The 23,520-nt window shown below is 47.0% G+C and overlaps 1 protein-coding gene across 1 annotated transcript in view; it reads right to left on the bottom strand.

Annotated features, from left to right (window-relative positions):
• The window catches only part of LOC119390615 (caspase-2), a 126,658-nt gene extending 122,674 nt beyond the window's left edge, over positions 1 to 3,984 (bottom strand). The window contains exon 1 of the mRNA XM_037658217.2: positions 3,924 to 3,984. Coding sequence (XP_037514145.1) covers positions 3,924 to 3,926 — 3 coding nt within the window. The 5' untranslated portion in view covers positions 3,927 to 3,984. The remainder of the gene's footprint in view (positions 1 to 3,923) is intronic.
• Positions 3,985 to 23,520: the final 19,536 nt, after the last annotated feature.

The following is a 23,520-nucleotide window of genomic DNA, read 5'->3' as shown; positions in this document are numbered from 1 at the left end:
TTACGTATAGACGCCACGAGATATCATCTACCTGCGACCAAGACGCGACAAACAGCCCAGATTGCCATGAACAGGAGCGAGTTACGGCGCACTCAGAGCTCGTCTGGGTAACGTTGATGTGGGACACTTTGTTGATGCCGCTTACAGTATTTCACACCGTGATTTCAGCCTCCATCGAGCGTGTTGGAGGTACCAAGACGGCGACAGCAAGAAAGGTTAAGCTACTTCCGTCATCGCTTCTCACATAAACGTGCACGCTAAAAAATTATCTTAGTCGGATGTTTGATAATACACGCTCAAACACCCGTCTTGTAAAGTCAAACGCAGAGCAAATACTGCCGATAACAATGCATTGCCTAAAAGCATCACACGATTTATTTTTCTTACAGGACCCATCTCGTACAGCCGGCCAAATCTTTAACTATCGTGCGCGAGCGCGGATATTTTTGTGCGTCAGAGCCGTACGACGGAGCCAAGTTGCAAACAGGGCGAGAGTAAGCGCCCCTCTTACAAGGAAAAAAAAAAAAGCGTTCGCATTGCCAGATAACAAATCAACGATCCACATTTGTCAGCTTATCTCGTGCGTGCGGACGTGTGACGTCTGCGGATTTCATTTTCTCGATCGTTTGCTGACATTCGGAATATAAGATACGAGCAAGACGCGCTGCCTGTTCGTCTGAAGTGAGTTCATGCGGCGTGACGCTCTCACGGAGGAGCGACCAGGCGGACGATGGTCCCATCTGAGCGCGCTTCGTGGGCATACGCTTACTCTCGCCCTGTTTGCAACTTGGCTTCGTCGTACGGCGCTGACGCACAAAAAAGTCGCCGCTCGCGCACAATAGTTAAAGATTTGGCCGGCTCTACAGTAGCGTAAACAGAAACATGAATTCAGCAAACACGCGACATAAACAACCTATACGCAAGCAAATAACGTACTGAACAGAAAATACTGCTTACCTGTAGATCGCATTTAGTACTGTCTTTGGTACATTTAGTCCTGTCTTTGGCCAACGTAACATCAGATGCAACACGCTCGACAACTGCCAGTCTCAGGCAAGCGAAGAATCAGCAATGCAGCCCCTTGCAACGGCCGCGCAGCGCACTGAATGTTCCCGTTACGATGCCTCGTGGATGATTTGCGGCGGATCGCGTACGTTTACGAGAGGCTTCGGTTAGTGTATTACGAGGTACACGCCACTGATGCACAGAACATAATAAGACCACGCACGTCACCAAAGCGCGGAGCGTAAAACCTCTTTAAATGAATGAAACTAAGAGCAGCACAAACCGCCTCGCATTCGAATGCTCTTCCCGACATCACCGGCCATGGAGGAAGGAATACTAAGGAGATACCCTATCGTATTTCAATGCATTGCGAAAAGCGTGGCGGCAGTGACGTCAGATTTATGGGGCAAACAAATCGGTATGGGGCAAACAAAACAGCAGACGCCCCGCGGCGTGCTCTCCGCGGTGATTAGCTTCTGCGCAGATTTGTAGTCCCGGCGTAAACTTAGCGCGTATTGTGCGGTTCGCACGCAGTGAAATGTTGCAAGCAGACGTTTACCAGGCTGTTCGTGCGTGGCAGGCCCGAGCGTTGCGCGCTGAAATTCTTCGTGGAGCGTTTTTGTGCAACAGTACAGAATACCGGTACGTGCCGTGATCAAAAACGTTTAGCCCCTGCATCATCGTATTCGAACTCACCTAGCAGTGACTTACGCGTTCTGCTGGGCGTTAGGCCTTCCCTTTCTCGTAGCCCGATTTCCCGATCTGTTGCCGGATTAGCGGTTCTTTGTTCGTGTAAATGGAGTAAGCGTAGTAGCTATTCGCCGCAACGCCAACCTATAGTTGACGTAAGTTCACGTCGAAAAGAGGACACCGCTGTATTTTATACGCGATCGTGCACGTAAAGTTTGTAATTCCAGAACGCACACAACAACAAACACGCAGCGAACGCACACCGCACAATACATACATCACGTATTCCGGTAACAACAACATAAGTTTATTGCCCTTTCGTTGAACGACACAGCCTCTAAAAACGTACGATGCCTTCAGCGCATGTTATGTACGGCGCGTCAGACGCCAAAAACAAAAGTTCACGTGTGTTCTGAGTTGACACAATGAGTAAGAAGCAGAGTGCACATCCGAGAGCTTCGCATGCAAATACCATGCATTAGTGATCCGCAATGAAGCGAACGTGTACGTACACGAAAAGTGACACCCGGTACTTTCCGCAGTGCACGCGATTTGCACCGGGTATACGCAACCATACGCAACAGCTGGGCATTGCGTAGCTTTCCTAAAGAACACACACAAGGAGCAGCATGCATGAATCGACTGCGCCGCGGCGCCGCTTGCACGGCGAAAAAAAAAAAAAGAAAAAAAGTCTCGAATCGCGCATGCGCTTGCAAACGACACGACGGAAATCGCGCAGTTTCGAGGCTCCTTCGCTAGGAGGCGATGCGGGTGTTTGCGATGTGGAGGCTTCACGGATGTGACGTCAGGGCCTCTCCTTATTTTTCCTTCCTCCATGTCACCGGCACCGGCCATGCCGACATACACCTTGACCTTAAGTTGTGCAACACCGAGGAAGCGGCGCCTGGAGGACGCCACATTTGTGACTCACCGCGAGCTCGCACATATCTCTATGCGCCATGACTGGATCGAGAGGCTGCCTCATGCTATTTTGAGAACTTAACGGCTTCTTTTTCTCCTGTGTTGGCAAACTGATAAGGGTTAAGCGTGTTTGGTGCTATGTTGTCCTCACGTTTGCTGTATTTTACGGACACTTAATTTTAACGCTGAAAATAAACTAGACAAGACGACAAGGAAATTCGGGTTAATTGTATTGCGAGTTCTGGAAATCTTTTTTCTCGCGCCGCGGAATGGTTCTTCGATCGCATCGTTAGTTTAATTTCGTCGGTTGTCTCGTGCTCACGGTACTTTATCGTGTTCACCATCTGATGTACCCTATTCTCCGCTATTAGCGAAGCTTCACGGGAGCAAATCAATTTTAAAAGCAAAGTAGATGGTTGTAAGAGCAGCTTAAGAAGTTGTTTAGCACAAACATGTAACCAACATAAGAAGGTATTTCGTTCTTGTGCTTCTGCCCATGTCTGTGCGGATTTTATGCCACTTATTAAGCACCATGTTTTAGAAGCGGGCTTACTTTATTGAACTCCAGTTTTAATTCATACCCCACCATCGCTTGGCACAGACAGCATGCCGCAATGTATAATCACTGCTTCTATGACTTGCTTTCCTGCTGTCAAAAACCCTTCTGTGTATATATTATCCGCTGTTTTCGCGGCCAACACTTATAATTGTTAGGAGAACAAATTTTTTTTTTCGCTAAACTAACTTTGATACCATTGTTAAGGGTCTAATGCCTAGGCCTACAGAAAATTTCATCAGAATCAGGAATGGTGACCGGGACCTGGCGTTCGACCTTATCTGGACACACCCTAGACTAGCTCGCTGTACGGGCACTAACTCGGCCGCAGAGGTCGGCTGGAAAGTCTCAACGGAAAAAGATTGGCACAAATGACCGGTAGTCGGAGCGGCAAGAGTGCGACACGCGGCGCTGTTTTGTTCCTACCGCGTCGTTATCGAGAGTGCCAAGCACATTGCATTCTTCAAAGCAGGGGTGGCCGGCGGAAAGCACTCCAACAAGAAGCTTTTTTGGGGAAACAGCGATAAAAGTGCGGTTATTCGCAACTCAAGTGAAATAAAAAATCATGAGCGTAGCCAGATCTGCCGATAGGCAATGTGCAAGCGTTTCTATAACATATGGGCTTTCGGACGGGCTAACAGCAAGATTGGGCTACTCTCCGTGATCCCTGCTTTTAATCGGCCCCCCCTGCTTTAAAAAATGAAATGTGAATGAAAGAAAAAGGATATAAACAGGAGGGCGTATACATCACCATTAGGCTGCAGTCAACGCGCTTTATCCCCCGCCGACAATCGACTGAAACCAACTATGGCTACGGCGGAGCGCTGCTGTGTGTACAAGGCGGCGACGGTGCTGCCACCTAGAGCGCGATCTCGCGGCAAATCGGCGTGCTCGTTAGCAACAGCGCTGCGCGTCGCGATTCTGCGGTTCCGGACGCCGGTCACTTGCGCTCATCTTTTTCTAAAACGGCTGCTTGGGCGAGTTGGTTCATGATTAAAATAGATTTACGAGCGCAAAAAAAGACGGTACATTTAGGAAGGACACACACACAGCGCTGCACTCGCAACTGATTTTGTTCCATGGAGAGCAAATTGTTAGAGAGATTTTACAGGCAGCCGAAATTCAGAGGCTGGGTGACAAATGTGTCAGCAGGCCTTCCATTTCCCTCTCAAATAAGGAAGTAAGCTACCTACGGAGCGTGACTTTTTAATAATTTTTACCCTGTGCTTTAGAAATAGTTTTTGCCCTGTGCTTTACACGTTTCTTATATTTCATTTTAGTTTTTACGTTCTAGATCTTTTTTATCTTTCTTGTGTGGCTGCCTTGGCTTCTCTGGCTTTAACGTGGTCACCGGTTGGTTTTAGGAACAATTATACTATCACTTTTTTTATATCGGGGCGTACTTTGTGGCGTAAGAATTTTCAACAGCGCGGTTACCTTCGGTAGGTTTTTTCGGCAAGCAGTTGTTACGTGGTTTTCATCGCTTCTTTTCTTGATGTTATCTTGCTGTTGCTTCGACGCGTGCCTACGAAAAGGCAGTGTGTGTGTCCTCCCTAAATGTTCCGTCTTTTTTTTTTGCGGTGGTAAATCTATATTGTACATCTTTTTCCTTTGAGAGTACATTGGGCCAGCGCTGTCGGCCAAGCACGGTTGCGGACTGCCTGTTTCTTTTTTTTTTTTTCACCTCCCGGCCGCTGCTGTTTCGCCTGTTTGCCTTGCCAGCAGCGTGTAAGAGCGCGGCCATGCGTTCGTATTGCAAGATTAGCGGCCACTCTGCTTCGAACTGCTGCTAGTACACAACTCTTCACCTCCCTGTTTTTTTCCACCGCGGCGCGGTTTCACTCTCTGCCGTTTCCGGTCGTTCTGAGCGCAGATGTTTCTTTTATCCATATCTTTACGTGCTTGAGTGTTTGTGTGTGTGTGTGTGGGGGGGGGGGGGTGCTGTATCGTTTGGAGAGCGCCGCGGCTTCTAAAGACGTCACCGATTTCACTACGCGAGGACACACTTCTCCAGAAAAGGATATAGCAGCAGCGCCGAGCGAGCAAGCGTGCTCAAAGTTCGAAGTCCACGTTGACGTCGTGTAGTGTTTTTTGAACGAAGAAACAGAGCTAGAACAAGGACGAAGACGAGGGGAGACAGAGATGGCGCTGACTAACAACCATATCTTATTGCGTTTGCACGTCAATATATACAGGGGAAACACAATCAGTATATACATCGGGGAACAAGATATCGCTGTAACATTGCGAAATCAGCGTTTTCAAAGGTACAACGTTTCATTTTTGCGAAGCGATAGCGACGCTGCGCTGACACAACATTCTCCACTTATCTGTATGCAAACAGCCTCAAAGATCTCACGTTGGCGTTGCTGTGCATAAATGCCTAGTACTTCACATTCATTGAAAACTGGTTCGCAATCACATTTCCTACAATGATCTACTCGATGACTACTCACTGACCCTTTTAGCGAGTACGCATATTCACGTAACCTCTCATTGACACATCGGCCGGTTTGGCCGATGTAGCACCGTCCGCAGAGACTACTTAAAGCAGTTTTTCCTTTCACCTTGCTTTCTAATGTTGCTGAGCAAATGATGGGAACATTATTATCACCAAGAAACAAAAATAAAGAAGAGGACCCTCATAGATGTACTGTGGTGATACCACACGTTCATAAAGTGTCGCGCAACCTAAAGAAAGTGGCACAAAAATCTGGAGATAGTCTTCAGCGCCCGTCATAAGCTATGCAGTCTCTGCAAGAGGATTAATGGTGAACAAGTACGAACGCTTTGCAGAAAGAAGCAGACGCAACAATTCGTTGGATACCGAGGGAACGTTGTTTATAAGATCCCCCTCACTTGCGGACGGTGCTACATGGGCCAAACCGGCCGATGTACACTCTAAACAGAAAAACGCCCAGATGGGAGTTTTTGGCTTGTCCTCTAGAACACTCCCATCTGTACATCTTTCTACGCCCTCAGAAAGGGCGTAAAAAAATAACTCCCATAAGAGGGCGTGTATAGAGTGTACGTTGGGCATAAATGTTACTCCTTTTGTGTTTGAATAGAATATTTCCACGAGAGACAAAGGGGGTTATGTCGTTCTCATTAGGGAGGGTTTTCGGTGTAATAATGGTGGCATATAAATCCCTTAGATGGGCATTTATAGGGATTACGTCGGGCATATGTTTTACTCCCTTTGTGCACGAATAAAATATTTTGCGAGGGACAATGGGGGGTTTTATCGTTCTTATTAGGGAGCATTTAAGGAGTAATGCAGTCGTTTCTAGGGGGGGAAATGGGAGTATTTGTTATTAAGCGAGCACGTTGTTTTGTTTTTTCTTAAGTTTGGGAGTGAATTCGGTGCTTTTAGGGTACTTTAGTTTACTCCTCTGGGGAGTGCTTGCGGTAGTAAACGGGAGTAACCTTTGCTGCATAACTCCCTTTAGAGCTTCTATGCCATTTCTAAATTGCCAAAATACAGTCTCGCGAAAACTGAAGCCATGCTAGCATTCTTGCAAAACTGTATCTCGACAATTTAGACATGAATAAAAGCTTTGGGGGGAGGGGGGATTTTCAGCAGAAGTGGCGATGCAGAACTTCCGAAAGGGTTCCTGCTTGCGCCGTTGAAGACACACACAAAACATTGACAAAAATATTTATTGTAGGTAAATGTCCAATAGCATATATAATACAAGTCTAGTGTTGAATTTCCGGCAGTGAGAACTTCTGCGGACAGAAACATACAAAATGCAGGTACTGTATAGCAGTGCCTTAACTGCCAGTAAATGATAAGCCTATATAAATGTAAAAGAAGGTGGCCCTATCAGATATCGATATCACACATTCATGACATTTCTAAAAACTGAAACAGCTAATTGCGCAGTACTATGTGTAAAGCACTTTCACACATGACTAGAGATCTGTGCTGTCAACTAAATTTAACAGCAATTTTCACGGCTGCAATTATTCTGTTCACCATGACTTAGCACAATGAAATAAATCGTGAATACCTTAAAAATATACTGAGACAGGCAACTGATCACATTTGTTTCATGACAAAAAGACTGTCAAACTTATAAACATGGATACCTTAAATATAACCTATAATATATGGCTACCACATATACCATACACAAACAATACAAATGCAAATAAGATACCTGTAGTCACCATTTTATCACTCATGATGTCATAACATTCAAAAGTGACTAGGCTTTCTCACTGAATACTCAAGACCTGGGTGGCCCATCTAAAAATTGCAATGGTGGATAAAACATTTTAGAGCAAGTATCCAACCTGCGAGGCCATGGGCACATTGTTGACATCACAAAATGAAAATTATTTTTATAAATGCTGCCAGGCATGGTTTAATAATAAAAAAAATTTAAGAAAGGGAAAATAGACAACCACCCATTTGTAGCCTGAAGCGACAAGGAAATCCATATGGATTTTTCAGAAAGAAAAGCTTTTTAGTTGCCGAAAAATTCATTCTTTTCTGGGGTCCCAGACCCCGGAGCAGGAAAAATTTTTCGGCAACTAAAAAGCTATGAGTTCTGTGGAATCCCGCAAGGTGGAGGAAAGGTGAAGAAAGCGAAAACAGATAACCACCCGTTTGTAGCACGAAGCCACAAGGCAATCCATACGGATTTATCCGAAAGAAAAGCTTCCTCGTTGCCGAAAAATTCGTCCTGGTCCGGGACCCCGAACTAGGACGAATTTTTCGGCAACGAGGAAGCTTTTTTTCCCCAAGAAAGCTGCATGAATTTTCTGGTGGCTTCATGATACAAACAGGTGGTTGTCTATTTTCCCTTTCTTAATCTTTCCTCCACCTTGCGGAATACCGCAGAACTACCGCAGCGAGAGAAAGGAAAATGAATGTGCACAAAAAAGGACTTGCCACAGGTGAGAAACACACACAATCTACTGCAGCAGCCATCCTTTAGTTTCCTTGTGATATATGTTCAGTTAACTCTGGGAATGTCATCCTGTGCCAGTGAGGGCCAAGGAAGCAGGCAAACATCTATTAAATGCAAAGCATTTCTCAGCAAACCAAATGCACTTTAACTGCTTAATGCACTTTAAAAGCCGCGTATGCCAGGGCGCTCTCGTGGTCATCTCCTTGCCGTGGCACATACCGAAATTAGCATATGAAATCGTAAGTATATGATAGACACGATTCACAGCTGATGTTTTGAACAAATGAACAGCACCAAAGAACAAGGACAAACAAAAGATGCTAAAAATGGCACAGGTTCTCATTTGGCTCTTCATTGTCGCAAAAGTGCTTGTAATCCACGTTTAGATAGGACAGAAATTTTGCATCGGCACAAGGATCAGCACATGCGAGAAATCATGGAAGCTTTTTACATGTCACTGGAAGGTCACAAGTGTATCAGCCAACCTTCGGTAGCCTTATCACAGGCAGATGTGTCATATCTCAGGAATAGTTTGCCTCATGTTCATGCATAATCAGCCACTTGGATATTTTTGTTACTTTTGTTACCTTGTGCATGCATGATGATTGTTTATAATCCTTCTCCAGTTGCTAATTCCGTTCATTTCAGAATAACGCTTTTAGTTGTGAGTTAGCACCATTGTCTGTCGTTTCTTTCATTCGTCCTTGTTCTTTCGCACTGTTTATTCGTTCAAGATGGAAGTGCACTAACTTGGCCAGTTAAATGTTCTGATGTCACAGCTAATGTCCTGAATAATGTGATAACTGGTCAACTACAGTAAAAGCACGTTAATGCAAACTCAAAGGGGACTATAAAACCGTTCCAACTAAGCGGAGTTCGAATTAGTGTGCGGGCACTACATTGAACAGATATTGTGCCACACCGTGTGGAGAGAACCCAGAGAAGCCACCTCTGGATTTGTTCCCGCATATTAGGCGATATTACACATTTGTGGCAGGTAATTTCGTAAGTTAAGTTCATGCTCAAACAACCAACCGAATTTATTGATCAGTCAGTGATATGCCAGAAACAAGCAGGCACTTACATTCACGTGAGCAGTGAGCCTTAATGCCAAAATATACGATGCTATTTGTGCTGCAAAACACGTTCATTTACATGGCACAGTTAACACAATCAAAATTTAAGGTCTTTCTTTCTTAGTTTAGTTATAGAACAATATTGAAATTGTCCAAGGGGACACGGCTAAAGGCAAACACTGCCTGACTGGGCCATGCCACCCATACAGCAGTAGCAGCAGACAGACGACATTTGCAACCATAAAATCATACATGGAAATCAATCACTACACTTGTTTTACAGATGAAAGTAATGAGTAATTTGGGTGATCATTCTGGGCCGATTTCTATGAGGAGGAACGAAAGCCAGAGGGCTCCCAGTATGAATTCACCATTGTAAATACCAACGCGTTTGAATTATCGGGAGTTTTCGCCGATAGAAATACATAGGGCTGTGCCGGAACCAGGGCATCAGTTCAAACTAACCAAGTTTGAATTAACGAGCTTTTACTGTACCTCATTAAACTCTTCCCACCAGCAACATGTGGCACATGCCTGCATACCACAGCCTGTGGTATCACAGGTGATACACTGTCTTTACTAGCGACAGTGAGAATAGACTTTGAAAATGTTAACATGATAGTGCTAAAGCGAAAACCATGTGCCGGCATTCAAGGCTTGAGCCAGAATCAAACCCAGGCATTCGGCACAGCATTTAAGTATTCTACCAGAGACACCAGTGCCCCAAGCTCTTTTGGAAAAAGACGCTGCAGAAGCATCATGTCAGGGCAATGCTAATTATGGTTGCAGTGCCTACGATCCACTTTTATAATAGCGTCGTAACCATTACATATGTACTCCTGCGACTCGGCAAGGTACGGTCAAGCATTGCTCAAATATGCCAGTCAATCACAACGCAGTGTGGACTTCATTGCAATGAAAGTGACATCTACGTTGTAACAATGTTACATAGAACCATGAGCTCACATTATTCTTGTCATTACCGATGAATCGTACTTTTCATACACTCATGTCTTCCAATGCCAATTTTAGTGTCTACCAAGGAGACATGATCACAAGAGTACCACGACATAGGGGGGTAGGTAGATAGGTAGGCAGATGAAACAGTCAAAGTGCCTGTGGTTCGCGAAGAAATGCGTTGCAGTTAAATAGCGCACAGAAAGAAAACATGCTGCAAGTGGAAGCTGCATCCACCAATCAAACATGTAGTACATGCCAAGCAGGTGAATAATAGGAACTGGGCTCAGGTCGCGCATGCATCAGCATTTTTTTATATACTTTCAGTTCACTATTATTTTTGTATTTAACTATCAATCATACATAATCGTGTAACCATGCTTCGCTTGGATTCACTGACTGCATTTTTACAGTTGCAAATAAACGTTCAAGCTCCTGGTCTCCTCCTTGCTTATTATATATTCTATCCTCAAAGTTGGCAGTATTAATGCCAAACGAGGATTCATCCTTAGTATTATTGACAGGAGGATAGCAATAAAGTAAAGTGGAGAACCTGAACACGGTGGATATTTCAGTAAAGCACAACACGAATTTGAACAATGCGCATTTGGCTGCTACTTGCAGAAAGCTGCCTTTTCATCCAGTTTGACTGCACTTTAGCTTATTTCGAATGAGAGTTTCCTAATCCCTTCTTTGGCATCATTGTTTTCGCCTTGCATGAACAGCCAATAAATATATCAGCGAGTATTTTTAAGGAGTTGAAGATATCCCACATTTACAAGGCAAATGAAGTTGTATGAATATTTGGACTTATCCACATTGCTGCACTGACTGAAGCACATGTCTTGGTGATTAGATGAACGCTAGTACTCTATTTCCTCAACCATGATTCTGTTTTTTACTAATGCATTGCAGTATCAGTCGATTGTTGTGCTCTGGTCTACATCCTTTATCACTGTTGAGAAGGTTTGACCCAGTACTCATCCCGAAGTACCATCCAGTTTTCATATCATATTTCATCACTGGAGCATAAACCCATGTTATCCTGTGATAAAAATGACACTGCAATTATGCCTGAGATACACAGGAGCCACTAAAACAGACAAACAAAAAAGAAAGCAAAGGGTCTTGCTCGAACTTACCACTGCCTCAGTTCCAAGAAATGGAAACAGTAAAAGAGCATCCGACAGGGTGAGGCTGCGAAGCTCTTTATGCCTGTCCAGTGCTGTTGCCCGCAACCTTGGCCTTCCTGTTGCTTCATCGTGGCAGGCTGCATTATTCTGGTGCCTTTCGTTATGAAATTGCAAGGACTCAACGGTTTCTCCATACGTAGTAAGATGGCTGCAGTCCTGAAATGCAAGAAAAATAAAATGAAATGGCGCAGTGCAACTACAAGAATGCAGACAATCACTCATCCAAAAATTCAACAGGTCCCACGCATCACGGGAATCTGTTTCATGCGAAGCAGACAGCAAGCAGCTGTCTATGCTGCTGTGTTTTTGGCTTTGTGTGAAGCATTACGAGGTGGACTGCCATGTTTTTGTAAATGAAGTAGTTGTGTGCAAATCGTGCTCTTACTGGGCAGGCTGACTACAGTGACGTTTATTGGGCCTGAGGTAAAGTCAGCACTCATGTTAGAGCAACTTGGGGGTTGACTTGGGGCCAGCCTTGCGGTTTTCCTGCGGTTGTGTGACCGCCTCCCCCCCTCCCAAGTCGCTGCTGCGGGCAATGAAAGGGTTTGAGGGCGGCTGCATGAGTCCGGGGGTCTTGCCCGCACGAGACTGCACGCATTGTCACACGAGGAGTGAAGAGCGTCACGTTTATGCCTGGCCAGGTAGCAGAGCGGCACAACTTTTGGAAAGTCTTACGGCCACTCGCATGTCCGGCCAACCGCGAGTCGTGGAAATAGCCGAGGGTGACTTTCCTTAGACTGCGGGGTACCCCCACCTTAAAAGACTCCTGGGGAGCTTCCTCTGGTGGGATGTGGAGCGCAGGAGAACTCCGCCGGCGACAAACAGATGCGAATCCAACGTGCCCGCAGCAGTACCAGACTGCGTAAACGGCACACGGCGCCGACAGCAATACCACACTGTCAATACGCGCCAGCTCCTTGGGAGCACGGCTCTTGGAGCCCAAAACGGATCGCACTGCTGTGCCTTTGGTGTCTCTTCTCTGCTTAACAGGATACCGGCTGAAGTGACGTGCTCACCCGAGGCGGTCGACTCGAAAGTGAATTCGCCGTCGGGGTTCGCTCCTTTCGACCCATTTGAGCCAGAGGCCCCGGAGTCTACTCGGTGCGATTGCTCTCGGGAGAGGCGGACACAAGTGTCACACCGAAACGGGGGCACGCGACAAGGCGTGAGCCACGACGTTTAAACTCCCTTTCCGGTAGCGCACAACAAATTTGTATCGCTGCAAAGTCAATGCCCAGCGCGCGAGGACGAGCGCCATGGGGTCCGTTTCCTCCACCAATGGCACTCCCTTGACATAGCAGACAAGCTTCCGGCGAGCGAATTCTCGTGTGGCGTGCCGTACTTAAAGGCAGCGGTAGCCACTACGAGGGTTGCAAATGGTTGTAGGGCGCCGAAAGGGACGACCCTGTAGCCACCGCTTGGGAAGTCAATCACGATACCCGTGCGCGCGAGAAAGACGCGACCGAGAATCACGGGCGGCGAAAGACCCGGGAGATGCACAAAGCGCTGTGGGCGCGCGCGATTCTCCCAGCGCACAACCAACCGCGAAGCGCCGCAAGAAACAGCAGTTATGCCATGAGTTCTGCTCGCGAGATGGAAGGCAATGTTTTGCTGGAGCCGTGCCGCAGTTGTGTGCAGCGCTGATTGCTCCGAGGCAGGTGCCGCTGTTGTAGGGTCGTGCGCCTGTTCTCCGCCATGCACGCCATACCCAAAGGGACCAATTAACGGCACAGAGAAGAAGGGTTTCCGCACCGACGGATGCATGATGCCTCATGCGACAGGCAAACGAATCGACAACGGAGCACGGTGGCTCACATTTGCCGAAAGCGTCGCCAAGGCGCGCATGAGGAAAATGATCGTCGGAAAACGCGGCGACGGTGTCGCCTATGCGAGCTGGCTCGCGGACGACACTGTCAACCCTTCACGCTCGTTACAACGATGGGACAGCGAGCGTGTGAATGCCAGCACCATGTGGCCTAAGTAGGGACGCTCCGGTGCGGCGGTTTGGTTACTCAGCTGCGCTGCTAACCAAGGAAGGCCAGCGAGCGGAGACGACGCATTGGAGGGGCCCGAAAGCACGTACTCCGCGTGTGTCTCGAACAGCTGAGAAAACCCGAAACTGGCTAGGCTAGGACTGTAGTCCACATTCGAGCGGTTATCACCAAAGGAGTCCCCAAAACGGGATCTCTCCCGGTGGCCGAAAGCCGAGGGCCGCTAAGGCGAGCTTACCTCGGGCTGCCGGCGTCGTCCGCATCGAACGAGATCAAGTCCGTCGCCACGGGATCCAGCAGGAACGAGCGCCTCGAGAGGCACTGCTCCGCTGCCATTCCGAAACCAAGTTGGGCGCCAGTTATGTGGAGATAGGTTTAGCACAAAGCTTACCCTACGAGGCGACCGTGAAGGGACGCGACGTTCTCCACTGCCGCAGCGAACAAAGACGCTACGGCCGGGTTCGTCGACTCCGGCACGGCGCAGAAAAGGCACTCGAAGCAGGATGTCAACAAACAACACGGGTTTACTAACCCAAGGTGCAGCACAGTACGACAGTCACGGGCTTGCAGGCTCTAAAGGGAACTCCGCAAGACCGATCGAGTACGCTTGCCAGCGGCGCTACGACTATCATACAAAGGGCAGCAGTCGAGCACACGAACGAGAAGCCGCCTGCTAGAGCAGCGCGTCAACCTCTCATGCTAGCCTGGGAGCATCTCCCGCGGGCAAGCCCGCGCGAGACAGAAGCGAGCTCAAGGGGGAAGGGGGTTGTCACTGGCGGCCAATGAAGACAGGCGTTGCGCAGTGACGAAAGCTAGCTTGGTGGCGTGAGCATGTGAGCATGTCGAGGCATGCCCGGACGCGTGCCCGCGCGCCGGTAAGCCGACGCATGGCTCGCACCAGACAAAGAGGCCTGGCGCTGCCGATTAACGGCGGTCCCCGGCGCTCGAGCCGCGCGGGGCCAACACACGCGCTAGCTGGAAAACGAGGCGCGAAAAAGGGGAGGGCGCGCTCGATTCCCACAATATACAAAGTTCCACTGTAGAGTGATGTGTACATTTCAGTAGACTAATGCAGAAAAGTGCATAATATCACAAGTATTAACGCGTTGCTCGTAATGAGAATTATTAAACCCACGTACACGATGCCGCACTAAATAGGTCTATGATGCTGTGTATATAGGAGGGTGATTCCACGTAAGATCGAACAAACGATGGCTGGTCGACCTCTCAAATTTATTTCAAAATTTTATATGTTATTGCCTGATGAGTGGAAAGAAGAGATCCGCAATTTGTTTTGCCGCCAAAAATTTTTTCGAACCACAGGAAATCAATAATGACGAAGAGGTGGAGTGGAGCGCTCATCCGCTCGGCTGTTTTGGCCAACTTTCGTTATGAATTTCACAAAATATATTAAAGTTAGGTAGCTGAAATTTATTTACCTAAATATATGCATGTTTTTGCTTCTGCTCAGGTATTTTTAGTTTTTATGTGTAGTGTAGATGTTTTTACAAAAAACCTCAAAATGGCCCAATCAGCAAAATTTTCTTTACTTTGAAGGTCTTCATCTCAAAAAAGGCTTGTAGCAGAGCGACAAAAATTCTGCATTACGTTCTTCGCATGCTTATCTACCAAACTGCCAAATCTTGTATTTATATAGCTTTTCAGTAAAGAGATATGATCGGGCTAAGTTCAAGAAAACACCGAACAATGGAAACTTCTGACGACAATTAAAAAAAAAACCCATTTTTTAAATTTCTTAACCTTTGTCCACTCATTCTCCTCCCCATCAGCTTTCACAATCATTAAAAACATGTTGCATAATGTCGTTGCACTACTAGTTACGACCCCTCCAATGAGACCCTTAGGCAAGGATGGGCAATTCCGACTTCTTGCCCAGCAAGTGTATAAAATGCAGGCAGGATTGAATTTCTTTTTATTAAAAGGCCAGCAGGTACCTAAAAAGGTGTCGCCGGCACTGAAGACGTTAATTTTGAAATATTTTGGTCACTGCAGCGGCCACGAGCGCGGAGCTACCGAGTAGGCGCGCGCGCACCCGAGATGCTCGTTGTAAGATACGGCGCAGTGAGAGCTCGTTCTCGCGTCCTCAGACCGATTGAGTTCGAAACAGCAACACCTCTCGGGTGACTTGAACGCACGCGCACCGGTAGTCGCAGTGATCTGGTTAATTGTGTCGATTTCTTTTTCAGGGGGCATAAGAATGTCATCGTTAAACTGTGCGTTCCGTGAAGATCTTTCATTGCAGTGGTAGCAAAAGCACGCGTAGCACAAGTAGTCCGTCTCACTGACAGTCACTGATCTTTCAGGCGTTAAACGTTCCTTCAAAGCATTTATGTCTAGGTCGGTAACTCTGCGAAATTTTGGCTTCTTTGCAATAATTAAAGGAGTACTGACACGATTTTGAGACATCGCAAAATGGACATTTTTTGCTTCGTTGGTATGCATGTGTCCACGCTGTCCACACACTGGAGTCGGAGAACACGTATAAAATATTTAATTTGACTTTGAAGTTTTCGTCGCTGAGCATTTGCAAGCCAGCCACACTGCAAGGACATTATCCCGACGAGTCAAGACAGTTTCTCCGACTTCGCGAGTTCTGCGTCCTGCATGCAGCCTAAATCGTAGAAATCACTGTCAGGGTCACTGGACGACAATTCACTCATCGTTGTCTATTGCACCACGAGCAGATGACGGATTTCCCACTAGTACGTCGCGAATTTCTGTATCTCCGTGACGACACACTGCTATGAAACGATACTGAGAAGCCACCCCCTCGATATCGAAACCGAAAGTGTCTTTTTAAGGTGGCGCTAATTAAAATATATAGGATGCATTCCCAGGCACCACAATAGTCGTTTTAGGTTTCTCGACACCAGTATTTTTATTTAGAGCAACAATCCCAAATTTTTTAAAATTCGTGTCAGTACTCCTTTAAGCTTCTTGTGCTTCGAAAGGTAGTCTCCTCAGTAGACTCATTCAGAGCTATACTTTCTCGTCATGAGACGCACAGGAGGGGTAGTGTAAGAGCAAAGCACAAGAACTATCCGCGCCGAATGAAGTGTGAACAGCGCACCGAACGCGAGGCCAGTTCACGCCGTCTGCTGCCGACATCTAATATAGACAAGCGCATCCGGTTACCGATAGTTTTTCTTTTCTTTCCTTTGACAATCCATATTTTGCTTTGCCACTGGAGCGCCACGTTCATGCTTTCCACTGATCGCAACTGGCGCAGCGCAGTTTCTGTGGCAGCAGCGTGCGTGAAGCGAGCGCTCATAGCTCCCTTATAGAGTTTTCATCTTGCTTCCATCTCCGCCGTGTTATCAGCGCCTAGCTGAGATGCGAACAGAGGGCGGATAGAATAGCGAAGCTCCAGTGCACGTGCGTTCAAGTCACCCAAGAGGTGTTGCTGTTTCGAACTCAATCGGTCTGAGGACGCGAGAACGAGCTCTCACTGCGCCGTCTCTTACAACGAACATCTCGGGTGCGCGCGCGCCTACTCGGTAGCTCCGCGCTCGTGGCCGCTGCAGTGACCAAAATATTTCAAAATTAACGTCTTCAGTGCCGGCGACACCTTTTTAGGTACCTGCTGGCCTTTTAATAAAAAGAAATTCAATCCTGCCTGCATTTTATACACTTGCTGGGCAAGAAGTCGGAATTGCCCATCCTTGCCTAAGGGTCTCATTGGAGGGGCCGTAACTATTAGTGAAACGACACTATGCAACATGTTTTTAATGACTGTGAAAGCTGATGTGGAGGAGAATAAGTGGACAAAGTTTAAGAAATTTAAAAAATGGGTTTTTTTTTAATTGTCGTCAGAAGTTTCCATTGTTCGGTGTTTTCTTGAACTTAGCCCGATCATATCTCTTTACTGAAAAGTTATATAAATACAAGATTTGGCAGTTTGGTAGATAAGAATGCGAGGAACGTAATGCAGAATTTTTGTCGCTCTGCTACAAGGCTTTTTTGAGATAAAGACCTTCAAAGTAAAGAAAATTTTGCCGATTGGGCCATTTTTGAGGTTTTTTATAAAAACATCTACACTACACATAAAAACTAAAAATACCTGAGCAGAAGCAAAAACATGCATATATTTAGGTAAATAAATTTCAGCTACCTAACTTTAATATATTTTGTGCAATTCATAACGAAAGTTGGCCAAAACAGCAGAGCGGATGAGCGCTCCACTCCACCTCTTCGTCATTACTGATTTCCTGTGGTTCGAAAAAATTTTTGGCGGCAAAACAAATTGCGGATCTCTTCTTTCCACTCATCAGGCAATAATATATAAAATTTTAAAATAAATTTGAGAGGTCGACCAGCCATCGTTTGTTCGATCTTACGTGGAATCACCCAGGAGGCTAAGGGAAAGAATACGCGCCACGACTCTCGAGGATAAGCCATTGGCTTACTTTATGGAAACCACACAAACGCATTGACTGAAACAATGTTATACGCAGTTACACAATACAGCGGCACAAAGGCAACAAACATATTTTCACACTCAAATGGAAAGTCTGAGGCTGTGGGCCACTCGCCAAGGAATGCAACAGACACTGGAGTGCACTCACTGAAGTAGATTTATTTACAGGTTCATAAAACTTCTTACATTTAATACCACTTGAAAGAAAGGAAGGTAATCGTGCAGTCCCACGGGCTACATGAGAGTTTCTAAAAATTCAAATGTTTTTCGTCGCGCTTTCCTTTGTTGTGGGAGCCTGTTGACACGTCGAGAGCGGTGGTGTTGCGTTGAAGTGTTGGCTGGCTCGTGGACGTCACCATGGGCCTACCATGGCACAGCACGACTTGGAGACGCAGCAGCGACAATAATCCCTCCACTGTAGCTTCAGGAGTTGCACAGAAGCTCCAGACGCTATGCTCGTTACTGGCAACAAGACCAGAAAAGCAGCAGTCACTCGCAACTGCAACCCGTACGCCAGCTAGAGCAGACTCTTGCCATTCGCTACCCCGAAAGAGTGAGCCGCCTGCGACCCCGTCTGGCTCAGGATTAGTTGAGCATCTTGCCTACATGGTGCCCTGGTACAGTAGACCACTTCGCCTTGTCCCTGGAACAGTTTCCGAACAGGAGAACAGCCTTTCAATTCTTAACAGCAGCATGTTGACATCTGGCTCTCTATTTTAGTCATTTATATATGAATAAACTGAGGAAATTTAGCATGCAGATGTGATTTGTCATACCGATGTCATAACCGATATTGGTTTTGAAAAATATCATAGTTCATACTTAATAGACTCTGTCATATCCAGATGAATTAGACACACGTTCTTCAAGATGGCTTTGGGTTGCATCACCATATTCCCAAAGGGCCCATTCTGTGCTATGATGCTATTGATTTACGTTTAGATGTTAAAATAAGCAAGAAAATATTCCTCAAACAACCTACACGTGCACAGAAAAATGGACAACTTTAGTACTCATCAATATGTCAGGATCTAAGTGCAAAGAAAGAAATGATGTTTTCTTTATTACACTGAAACAGGGCGTTACTAGAAAAAGGACAAAAGGACTGCACAGGACATGTGGTACACAGCTGAAATTTATTTTGTAAAATGCATGTACTTTATATGCGTAATTGTAACGTGTGGTAGGCAAAACAAAGGAAAATCAAAGGTAATAAAAGTTTGTACGTTGACGGCAAGAAGAATCTAAGCCAGGCCTATTAGGTTTTCTCTATCACATAGGGCCAGAGAGGGATGCTTAACTGAATATTTATCTCTCCTTACAATTTGGAAGGCTTCAACCATCGTGCGTGTTCTCAATTACTGCGTATAAATAAAACGTGCGTCAGCAAAACTTGCGCACCAACAACATTTGCAGCAATGCTTTGTCAAGGATTAGTGTCTGTCACTCCCTATATTGCTTTGGTGCTCACTAAGACACGTGTTCACAAGCCACCCAGTTTGGCCTATGTAGACAGCACTGCATGTAAAAATATACACTGCATGACCCCGGAATGGCAAGGGACATATTGAACAGAGCGTTTAATATCACGTCCAGTCCCTGGTGTCTACCTGACGCCGACGTTTTTCTATAAGGTTGAGCAGAGGTTTCAGAGCTTGTTAGAATATGTCTGTGATGATGTGGATTGTGTGGCCCGTGACGGGGCGAAGAGGGAACGACAGTTCTGCTCTGCGGTACGCCTTGGAGGGGAAGACGACGAAAAGGAAGCGCGAGCGGGGCGTGCGGCTCGACCAGTTGGAGCGCGACACGGTTGGAACGGCAGCCGCTGGTCGGCGGTTCAGGTCGCGACATCGCTTAACCAGGCGTCCGGCAGCCTTGCGGACCTGGTGAGCCTGGCTTCCTGCTTCGGGCTGCGTCACTCAACCAGGCGTCCGGCAGCCATGTGGACCTGGTGAGCCTGTTTCCCGCTCTGTGCCCGGTGCTGACACGGAGACCGGCAGCCTAGTCTGTTCCTGGCCTGAGGTCCTGGGGCCCGAGTGGTGTTGGCGACGGGCAGCTAACCTGCGCTGCAGGGGCCTGGTGATCTACCGGCCTGCAGTGCCACCATCACCACCACACCACCTCGCCACGGTCAAGGCAGCGTGACTGTTGACTGCACAAGGAACACCGGTGACGACCGACCTCGCCGCAGCGGCAACAGGCATAACGGCGAGTTGGACAGTTTGTGTGCCGAGGCGCGTAGGACGTTTAAAATGTAGATAAGGAATGCTGTAGTGTGTTGCGTGTAAATCGTCAGTTATCGGTTGTGTTAAAGTCTGTGTTGTGTGTACAGAATCACCTGACTGCCGGTCGAGTTATTTCGGATCCTGGGCCCACATTACACCATCACAATGTCCTCTGCACTTTCTTCCTGTCCCTTGTATAGTAACGCACTGTTTGAACAAAATGAAGTTCAACGAGCTTGCCCAACTTACCCTATTGATTTTATTTTCATTTGTGGCGGATTGGTACAGGGATGACTAGCAACTCCACAAAAAATGAAACTGAGCAAACAAAGCTCAAAGGTAGAAACAGAGCTAAGAATGAAGCTGGTTTTCTTTTCAGTAAAGACGGCACAGTGGTTATCCTCAGCTCTTATCCCTCCTCTATTCAATGATGCGAGGATGGCAGCGATATCTCAAGGGAAAGCTGCAAGATTTGCAGTGCAGTAGCTCGATTTCCTCAAAGTTCTTCATGACAGCACACTAGTAGAGCCCTGTTTTCTCAATTCCTACTGCATATTTTGTTCTAATATTTCACTACAACCTAAAAGAAAGCCCAAGGGTCACAAAAAAAGAAGAAATCGAGAAACAGAAAATGTACACCAAACTTATCATTACCGCTGCCACATCCGCCCTTAAGTTCACGAGACATAAATGCTACAGTGAGAAGACAAAAGCAGAATGAAAACTCGCTTTTTTATTTTGAGTGAGTCCTACATTTAAGTGGTCTGGGCAAACCTCCTTTGTCATTGCAGCGAATGTGCTTGTGGTCTGGGCAAACCTCCTTTTGTGTTTGCAGCGAACAACGCAATGCCACAATGCATCTGCATTTTCGTGCAACACCAGAAGAGAGCAGGGCTGTCCGCGCAATTCACCACGCACATGGCCGTTCTTTATTTGATCTCAAGAAACATAAATAAAAAAGTCACAGTTTCGCCGCAACAGCGAAGCAATGAATGCGATAGCAATAAATTGGAACGTAACGCGAAGAACGGAAAGCAGCTCGAAATTGTCAGCGCGTCGATCGAGCGCAAAGGACGCACGAAAAAAACGAATACAGGACGACCGCAAACTAATGCGTCACAACTCGACACTTGAAGCGCACTGCTCAAACATAAAGCAGGACGCACGAAACGAACGAACAGGTACACACAAAACGAACGCGAACTAATGTCACAGTTGTTATTTATTTCTGTTTGAAGAGCGCACTCCTTTCGCAAACGCGGCCGCTGCAGCGAGCGCAGTAACCTTCGTGCCCCCCACTCTACCCTAGAGGCCGCCCCTTCTTTCCTAGAGATAAGCGCACGAAGGCGACCACGCCCTGTAGGGCGAACAGCAACGGCGTCCGCAGGAGCGGGGCGATGATGTTTAAAGCATAGAGTTTCCTACAATACTTACTAGAGGGAACTCTGGCGCTAGTGTCTATGGGAGCTGCAATGCATCGCGCTTCAGCCAGCATGGGAATCATGGGTAGTACACGGATTTGTCTAAACTTCGTTCTTTCGGCTCCGTTTGGCTCCGCGTCGCCTGCATCCGCTTTGTCGCAAAACGAAGTTCAGCAAAAATCAGCAGTTTCACTTCACCACTTTAACTTCTTTAGGCTCACTGATTCAAATCTGGTAACGAAGTTCACAACGATCCATTCTTTTATCCGAAAGAAAACCAAAACATAGCAATAAACAAAGCCACAAGTGCGTTCGAAGCCCACAAGCACGAAGACTAGGCAAATCCGTGTACTACCCATCATTCCCATGGTGGCTGAACGATCGCAGCGCCAGAGTTCCCTCTAGGTCATTTTAGGAAACTCTATGGTTTAAAGCGCGCCACGCGCGCACGTCGCGCCATCTATGTGTTCACTAAGAAAGCATGCTGAAGTAGGTATGGTATGGTATGGTATGCTATGGAAAAACTTTTTTTAGGTCCGTCGGGGCGTGAACTAGCACGTAGCGGGCCGCTCCCACGTTAGAGTGACCTAGAATAGGGGGAGTGTCCAAAGCGCCGCGCGAATACATGGGAGGAGCGAGGGCCTTTTTCGGTGAACTTCCGCGCCGCGGCGCTGCCGTGCCGGACCCGTGGGCTTTCTCCGCGGCGGAAGCCGCGTCAAAGCGGCGAGCGTCTGCTACGCGCTTGATATTTTGGCCGCTATTAGCTAAAATTGTGGAAATTTGGGCAACATTTAATACTGGGTCACTGAAACGTAATACTGTAGCGACCTATCACACAGAGAACGCGTTTGTGTGTTGTGAAACGGTGTTTTTGTATATATCCTTGCAGCTGGTTTATCACCGCATTGGTCCACACTTCCGCGGCTGTTCCAGGAACGCATCCTGCGCGCACTTCATCATGAGAAAAGGCGCTTAGCTTACTTTCGTGTGGAATGACGAACGTAAACTTGCTGCAGGAGAGAATAAACTGGAGATAACCAGGAGAACGTAGCACATATTGCACATAGTAACTAGCTCATGCATGCTAACGCGTTTGCACCCTTCATATCCTATCTTTTATTTCGTGCATTCGATTTGTTTTACAAGGCTGCCTCCGGCGCTCTGCTGTTTCAAGCCATTTCATGCGAAGCCGAATGTGTCAGTCGGCGTGGCCGCGGTACGAAAAGTAAAAAAAATTGGGGGACGCTTAAGCTTCGCCTTTAAGAGTTGAACGCGATAGCAATATCGTGCCCCTAGTGCGCACTTCGAACACTACGAGTGTTTAACGGAATGCGCGCAATAAGGTGTGTGCCTTATGTAATGGGTAGCATGCTTTAAACCAGGAGCAATTATGCGCGAGAACCTTTTTCGAAGCTGCGATGCACCCACTACGGGGTCTTAAGGGAATACGCGCAGTAATGTGTGTGCCTTTTGTAATGGGTGGCTTTCTTTAAACCACCAAGTCGTTATGATATTGACGTAATGTGACGCCCGATGGCAATGTACGCTTGTACCACGCAATATTACTGCCATATTACATCTCGTACTGTGACACCTGTATACAGGACGCGTATTTTTGGGAAGCATCAAAGTTACTTTCAGTGCAGCTCCAAGCAGAGGCGTGGCTGTGTGGTAGAACACCTGCTTTCCACGCAGACGGCCTGGGTTCGATTCTCACTCGGACCGAGCATTTTTATTTTATTTGCAGGTTTTTCGATTTTTCGGTCACGGACAAGATGATGATTTATCGCTCACAACCAACGGTGCTGGCGCCGACGCCGACGGCGGAATTTCTGCGATACGAGCTCTTTAAGCGCGTTAAAATTACTCGCGTAACTCGCGTCTCGTTCACTTGGTATACACGAAAATTGGCACGGAGGGGCACGAATGTACGCATGCCCAACACGACCGATAGGTCATGGCATCACAAACTTTACATGCTTGCCATTTGCGCAACGACTAACAATAATGACATGGTGTGTGGCGCGCAAACCCGCTTTCTGTAACCAGAAATAATTATGACGATGTGTGGTCTGGCGATTTGTTTCGGTCAGGTTATAAAAAAACGTGGTGGTCACCTGTATCGATG

Source organism: Rhipicephalus sanguineus, chromosome 4, assembly GCF_013339695.2.
Source record: "Rhipicephalus sanguineus isolate Rsan-2018 chromosome 4, BIME_Rsan_1.4, whole genome shotgun sequence".
In the NCBI taxonomy this organism is placed as follows: domain Eukaryota; kingdom Metazoa; phylum Arthropoda; class Arachnida; order Ixodida; family Ixodidae; genus Rhipicephalus; species Rhipicephalus sanguineus.
Note: the sequence above shows the minus strand (reverse complement) of the source record. Positions and strands in the feature narration are given on the sequence as shown.